Raw genomic sequence first — 7,951 nt, 5'->3', positions numbered from 1 at the left:
CTGGGGCCATGACCTAGTGGTAAAGAGTTTTTCTAGCAAGCATGAGGTTCTAGGCTCCATTCCAACACCACATAAAAATTAAAAGTCTGGTGAGATGGTTCAGCAGGTTAACACCTTGCAACCCTGACAACCTGAGTTCAATTCTTGGAACCCTCAGTAGACAGAGAAAGCTGACTTCCAAAGTAGTGTTCTGATTTCAGACCCATGATGTGATACTAGTGCCCACCTACATACACACACATACATACATACATACAAACAAACATACATACATACACACACATATACACAGAAATACACACACACATATACATTCAAACATATATACACACACATATGCATACACACACATACACACACAAATACACATACACACATATGCATATACATATACAGACATACATTATAATACAAACATGTACACACATAAATATACACATACACATTAATAATAGATAAATAAATAAATAATAAGAGAGTCCCCAGCCCAGCTGAGGAGCTATTCTTGGCTCCTGGGGAAGGAAGACTCAGTTTCCCTCCAGGATGTGGCTGCTGGTAGGTTGCCCATGGCTCCATCTCCACGAGCATACGAGCTATACTAACTGGATTCAGGAGATCATGAAGAGAACATGAGGCTGGGGGGAGGACCTGCTGTGAGGGGTCAGAGGAGGAGGAGGTGTCAGGAGTGAGTGCTGGGGTCGCTGTGATCAAGATACATTGCATACATGTAGGAAATTGTTGAAGCATAAATAAAAGGGTTGCTTTTATTTTTATTTTTATTTATTTATTTATTTATTTTTTAGGACAGAGTCCCACTATGCAGCCCAGATAGCTGAGAACTTACTATGTAGACCAGGCTGGTCTCAAACTCACAGAGCTCCACTTGCCTCTGCCTCCCATGTGCTGAGGTTAAAGGCGTGTGCTTCCACAGTCAACAGTAAAATGGATTCTTAGAGACTAGAGAGTTTGCTCAGAAGGTCGGTGTTCAGTTCCAAGAACCCTCATGGGAGCTCACAACCACCTGGAGAACTTCAAGCTACACGTACACATCAACTAGAGGCCCTAGTACTTGCAAACCAGGTCTGTCTGGTCTAATTTTCTTTCTATTGTGATAAAACACTGAGTCAAAGCAACTGAGGGGAGGAGAGGGTTTATTTAGCTCACAATTCCAGGTGACAGTCTGTAACACTGTGGGGAAGTCAAGGCAGGAAATTCAAACATCCCATCCACAGTCAAGAGCAGAGAGTGAACAAATGCACAAGTCTTTTGCTTGCTTCTTACACTCAGTTAACTTTCCCTGTTCCTATAGAGTTCAGTATCCCCTGCCTAGGGAATGGTGCCACCCACGGTGGGCTTGTTCTTCCTGTATCAACTAATAACCGAGACAACCCACTTCCCAGACATGTCCACATGCTCGTGTGACTTGGATAATTCCTCATTTGAGACTTCCTTCCCAGCTGATGCTATGTTGGGGCAGTTAAAACTGACCAGTACAAAAACAAACAAACAAAAAAAACCAAAAAACTAACCAGTACAACCACTCAAGCCTCCTAATGATGCAACACTTTAATACAGTTTTTCACATTGTGGTGACCCCCAACCATAAAATTATTTTCACTGTTACTTTTTTTTTTTTTGGTTTTTCGAGACAGGGTTTCTCTGTATAGTCCTGGCTGTCCTGGAACTCACTCTGTAGACCAGGCTGGCCTCGAACTCAGAAATCCGCCTGCCTCTGCCTCCCAAGTGCTGGGATTAAAGGCGTGCGCCACCACCGCCCGGCTCACTGCTACTTTTTAATGGTAATTTTGCTACTGTTATGAATCATAATGTAAGTACCTATGTTTTCTGATGTTCTCACCTGACCCACAGGTTAAGAACTGGTGCAGTACACCTTCCAATGTCCAGAAGTTTCTCTCTTTTCCCCTGCCAAAACCACTGTTTCCTCTTTCAGTGGAAAGATTCTGTAATCATGCCCATCTCTCTAAATAGCAGGCTGTCTGCTGTAACTTCTGTTTTAAATCTTAGGGGTATTTTTAACTGACACATAAGAATGGTTCACACTTCACTGATCCTCATTTTCTTAAGACTGACAAGAGCCATCCTTACAAATGGGGTACAGTTGATGGTGTGTACGGGACCCATATGTCTACAACGAGTGCTGTTCAAATCAGGGGGACTATTGTTTCTCTTCCTTGATAGAGCCATCTTTGTTGTTGTTGTTTTGGGGTTTTTGTGGAGGGAGTCTTTGAAGATCCCTCAAGTCTTCATGATAAAATACAGGGGCTTGGGACACAGCTCAGCTGGTAGAGTGCTCAGCTAGCATGCCCTGGAATCCACCCCAGCACTGCCGCCCTAGACATGCATGTAATCTCAGCACTGAGGAGGTAGAGGCAGGAGGATCACAAGTTCAAGGCTATCTTCAGATACACAGCAAGTCTAATGATGCCATTTCATTCATATATATATATATATATATATACATATATATATATATATATATATGAATACATGCACATTCCATCCTTCCCCCTCTCTGGGTATATGTATATGTTCATGTGACACGTACATGTGCATATGGGTCAGAGGTCAATGCCAAGTGCTTCCTCATCCCTCTCTGCCTTAGGTCTTGAGACAGGGTCTCTCACTGAACCCGGAGTCCACAGATTTAGCTAAGCTGTTGGTCAGCAAGCCCCAGGGATCCTCCTGCCTCCGCCTCGCCAGTGTTGGGATTGCAAGCATGCACCCCACAACCTGCATTTTTCACCTTGTTTCTGGGGGTTAACCTCAGGCCCTTTACTTACCTACTGAGATATTGCCTCAGTGCTTTGCTGTTATTCAGAGACAGGGTCTTGTTCTGTAGCCCAGGTTGGCTCACTTTGTAGCCTAGGCTGACCTGAACCTGACTCGCTGTCCATGCCTTGCTGCTCCTAACTTAATTTTCTAACAGGTCTGGGTATTTTTTTACTCAGTATTCATATTTTTATTTCCCCCAGAGCCTTTCTGCCCTGATGAATATTCATGTTCATATATGAATATTCATGTGCACACATTTGTCTCCACATGAATATCTGTAGAGATATGAATATTCATGGCCCTATATTCACTGGTAGTCTGAAGTGCCTTCTCCTATTTTGCAGATGACTGACCATCTTCTCCACGGAAAGTTCTGGATGCCTCTATCATGGAGACGTCAATATTGGCTACCAGTCTCAGGAGAGTAGGAAGAGGCTGGAGAGAAATCAGGGCTTTGGCCTGGAGCACAGACGTACTCAGCTTGTCCTCCAGTCTCAGCCTAAGGTTCACCTAGAACGTCCATCCTCCTGCCTCCACCTCCCAAGAGCTCAGACGACAGGCGTGTTGGCTTATGGGGTTCTGGGGATCAAACCCTGGGATTCTGTGCACACCAGGCAAGCACTCTGACAACTGAGCTACAGCCCCAGTCTGAAATTGTTGCTTTCTTAAAAAGTGTTATTGTTGGGCGTGGTGTCTGAGCGAGACCATCCTGGTGTGCACAGCAAGTCCCAGGCCAGCCAGGGTTGCACAGTGATACCCTGTCTAAAAAGAAAAAAAAAAATGGCTGAACTTAAATAACTCCGCACCCCCAAAAAGGCTTGGTCAAGGGCTCGGTCCCCAGCGGGGACACTACTGATTGGAGATTAGGTAAGGAAGGAAGGGTTCCTCCATGTCAGACCACCTTAGTTGAGTTCAGAGCTGGATGGCTGTCAGGAGGCGGGGCCTGGTCAGAGGAAGTAGTCGCTGCGGGTGTATCGACTTCGCCCCTGAGCTGTGCACTCAGCCTGCGCTCCACTCCTCCCCCTCCCCCTCCCTCTCTTTCTGGCAACCACAAGGTTATCAGCTTTCTCCCACCCATGCCCTTCGGCCCTGTTGTTTCCTGCTGACTACGGCCTAAAGCAATGGAACTGGCCAACTTTGAACTTACATAGTGCTTAAACGCATCTTTCTTTTCGCCTCAGGTATTACCACAGTCACAAATAAAACTGATGACACAGATGGGAACTGAGACCCAGAGAGGATAATACACACGCCCAGGGTCACACAGCAACAGGCTTCAGAGCCTGTGTTCTCTCCACTGTTATCCTATGTGGTACCAGCTTGGACGTTGTTCAAGTTCCCTTTTAGTCCTTTCTCTGCTCAGTCCCTGGGGTCCAGCTATTCACGAGGGAAAGAGGGGTAACGAGAGGTAGGGTACCCGGCCAGGGGCCACCCACACTTACCAGCACACGGTCTCCCAGGTGGAGGTCCTTGTCACCGCGCTTCACAGAACCACTGTCGGAGAGGTTGGAACCAGACTCATTGCCTGTCTTCACGGAGCTGTTAAGAACACTCTCCCGCAGGGGGATGACGCGGCCGGTGAGTGGGGGCGTGGCCGTGCCAGAATGCAGAGACAGGTTCTGGGCGGTGAGGGATTCCACCGAGTGGGCATCACTGCCCGAGCCCTCGGCCGTGGGCTGGCGGGTCAGCTTGGAGGGCCGCGTGAAGATGCCCTGTAGAGCCGGGCACTCGAAGTAGCGCACGCCACCCACAGCGCCATCGTTCTTGCCCACAGGGTCGTCCAGGACCACGCCGGCCCACTGGCCTGGCGCAAACTGTGTCTCACCCAGGTACTGCACCACGCCTGGCTTCACGCCATTCACCCACACCCTCTCGCCCACCACAAAGTCTCCCAGGAAGTCATCACCCACTTCAGCCGCCTTCGGACCTGGCTTCTCAGAGACGGTGGTGGTGGCTCCAGCCGAGGAGGGACCCGAGGCCTGCTTGTGCAGGGGAGACCCTGTGGATAAGTTAAGAGGCAGGAGTTAGGGCTAGCCTGAGAACTAGGGGATAGACAGCCTGAGCTGGAGGGTGTCGGCGATAGTTATCTTATTGGGGAAACTGAGGCAGGCATGCTCGGCATTATGACCTGTGAAAGGCTTATTCCCTCCAGAGAGTGAGCAACCCAAAGTCTTTCCTTATTCTTCTGGCACCCACCCAGGGGTGTCCAATGTTTGAGTTTCTTTGGGACACACTGCCATCGACAAAATCCAAACTGGGGAAGGGGGTGTGGGGGTGGGGTGGGGGGGTGTTGGGAGTGTGGCTGACAGGGTAGAACACTGCATGAGGCACAAACAATGGTCTGGTGAGGTGGCTCAGTGGGTAAAGAAACTAATGACTTGAATTCAATCCCCGGGACACATGTTGGAAAGACTCAACCTCCACAGGCTGTCCTCTGATCTCCAGTGACCTCCAGATGCGTGTGTCACAGAATGAACATCACCCCCCATAAAAAATAAACGGATACAAAACAATTCTGTAAAGTGTGCTCTGCAGGCCTAAGCAGCTATGGGCAGTGACTCTAAAGCCCTTACTGGTGGCCGACCCCACCTTGACCCCACCATCGAGGACCCCATTCTGTCTCTTTGCATAAAGAACAAAAAGGGGGTTCTGGGGCTGTGAGGACCCGGTGTGCCTATTCTTAGAAGAAAGCTACCAGCTCAGCTGTCCCTGCCCTCAGCTGTCCCAGTCCACAGGACCCCCAGATAATCTCTCCCGACCCCCGCCTCTCTTAAGGGTCACAGGTCCCTCCAACCAATTGCTTTGACAGCTGCTACAACTCAGGTCTCAAGTCTGTGATGTCAACAAAGCCGCCCTGATTTATTTTTCCTTTTAGCCATCCCCCCTGCTGCCCTGGTCCTCCCAGCTGCCCCTGCCTCGCAGAGATCAAACTCTTTTTAAATTCCCCACAGAGACAGGCAGGGAGATTTCAGCTGCCTGGGGATGGGAGAGCACAGGATGGCCCTAACATAGCACCCTATCCCCCAGCAGAGCTATTTGTAACACACTGGACTGGCTTGGCTAAACCCCTTCTCTAGTGCCTCAGTTTCCCCATGAAACTAGATAAGATGTATATGTAATATATATGTAATATGTACATATATATATACACATATACACACATATGTATATACACACATATACATATGTATATACACACATATTCTGGGTTCTGATTTTTAATTTTTTTTCAAGACAGGGTTTCTCCAGATAGCCATGGCTACCTTGGAACTGGCTTTATAGACCAGGCTGGACTTGAACTCACAGGTTCACCTGCCTCTGCCTCCCGAATACTGGGAAGATAAAGACAATCAAAAGTAAAGGGTCATCCTCAGTTATGCACAGAGTCTAGAGCCAGCCTGGACTACATGAGAACCTGTCTCAAAAAAATTTTTTTTTAAATAGGTTTCAAGTTCAAACTAAACCTAATATGTTAGGGCACGCCTTTAATCTTTAATTCTAGTACACAGGAGACAGGCTAGACCAATTCAAGGGCAGCCAGGTCTACATACTGAGTTCCAGGCTAATCGGGACTACACAGTAAGACCGTCTCCAAGTGGAGCTTTGATGCGAAGGACTGAGGCCGAAGTGAGGGGAGACAGCTGGGAGGAGTCTGGTTCGACAGCAGGTATAGGGCTCACTGTGGGGACCCAGATGGCACTGTCCCCTGCATGAGAGGACTCGAGACTTGCCTTGTCTTGGGCAGGGGACAAGCCTTCTCTTTTTTCTGTGTGTGTGTGTGTACACGTTCACACATGCGCCATACACGCATATGCCATGTGTCTGCAGGTACTAGTGGAGGCCAGAAGAGGGTGTGAAGTCTTCGGAGCTTCCTCTAGGTGGTTGTGAGCTGCCAACTGTGCTGGGGCGCTAGGAAATGAACCCTGCAAGGGCAGCCGCACTGAATCTTCTTTTTCTTTCCTTTTTGAGTACACTGTTGCTTTCTTCAGACACACCAGAAGAGGGCATTGGACCCCATGACAGATGGTTGTGAGCCACCACGTGGTTGCTGGGAATTGAACTCAGGACCTCTGGAAGAGCAGTCAGTGCTCTTAACCGCTGAGCCACCTCTCCAGTCCAGCACTGAACCTTCTGTGCAGCCCTTACCCTTGCTGTCTCACACAGCTCTCACTGGGCTTGCCAGTCATCTGTCTCCCTCACGATAGGACTGCAGTGGTTGGAAACCACCTCACCCAACACCTGATCCTTTGTTTGTTTTTTTTTTTTTAAGTGTCTTGCATAACCTAGGCTAGCCTTGAATTTGCTATGGAGCCAAGGATAACCTTGAACTTCGGATCTTTTTTTGCCTCTCCCACTGAAGTGCTGTGATATCAGGCTAGGACCACCATGCTTATGTAAGGCTAGAGATGAAGCCATGGCTTTCTGCACGCTAGGTCAACAGAGCCACATCCCAGTTCCAGCCACAACCTGTTTTGTTTTGTTTTAACTTAAGGTTTTGGGGCTTGAATGCAGGTTCCCCATTCTTGCAAGGTAAGCCGTTTATGGTCTGAACTATTTGCCCAGCCCTGGCAGGCTTTTCCTTACCTGCCAAGACTCAGCCAGGAGGAACCCCAGCTCAATGGGCAACTACTTTCTGGGCAACCCTGCGGTCACAAGGATGCCACAAGGGAGGACAAGCAAGGGCCAGCATGGGGTGGGGGAGGGGCAGCACACACAAGAAGAGAAGTTATAATTCAGCCAGTTGAGCATTCTGGAACAGAAGGAAGGAAGGGAGCAAGGGCCGTGTGCGCACTAGAGGGAAGGGATGCTGAGCCTTGAATGAGGGTCCCATAATCTATTGCCTCACCAAGTTACTGAGCTGCCCCTAGAGCTGCCCCTTGCCTCAGAGAAATCTTCCCTGCTTACTCTGCCAAAAGGCCGGCACAGGGCTAGTGAGGTGGCTCAGTGGGTTAGGGTGCTTGCTGCCAAGATGGACCAACATTTGATCTCAGGATCAAAATGGTGGAGGGGGAGAACTGGCCCACCCAAGGTGTCCTCTGACCTCACTTCAAGAGCATACCATGGTGCGTGTGCATGGCTCATGCCTGTGCATGCAAACACATACACACACACACAAACATATATATATGTTTGTGTGTGTGTGTGTGTGTGTATATAT

The 7,951-nt window shown here is 48.7% G+C and overlaps 1 protein-coding gene across 1 annotated transcript in view; it reads right to left on the bottom strand.

Annotated features, from left to right (window-relative positions):
• Positions 1 to 7,951, bottom strand: part of Clip2 (CAP-Gly domain containing linker protein 2) — a 57,716-nt gene that overhangs the window by 28,552 nt on the left and 21,213 nt on the right. Inside the window, exon 3 of the mRNA XM_028765943.1 lies at positions 4,236 to 4,792. Coding sequence (XP_028621776.1) covers positions 4,236 to 4,792 — 557 coding nt within the window. The remainder of the gene's footprint in view (positions 1 to 4,235; positions 4,793 to 7,951) is intronic.

Source organism: Grammomys surdaster, unplaced genomic scaffold (genome assembly GCF_004785775.1).
Source record: "Grammomys surdaster isolate TR1022 unplaced genomic scaffold, NIH_TR_1.0 166, whole genome shotgun sequence".
In the NCBI taxonomy this organism is placed as follows: Eukaryota; Metazoa; Chordata; class Mammalia; order Rodentia; family Muridae; genus Grammomys; species Grammomys surdaster.
Note: the sequence above shows the minus strand (reverse complement) of the source record. Positions and strands in the feature narration are given on the sequence as shown.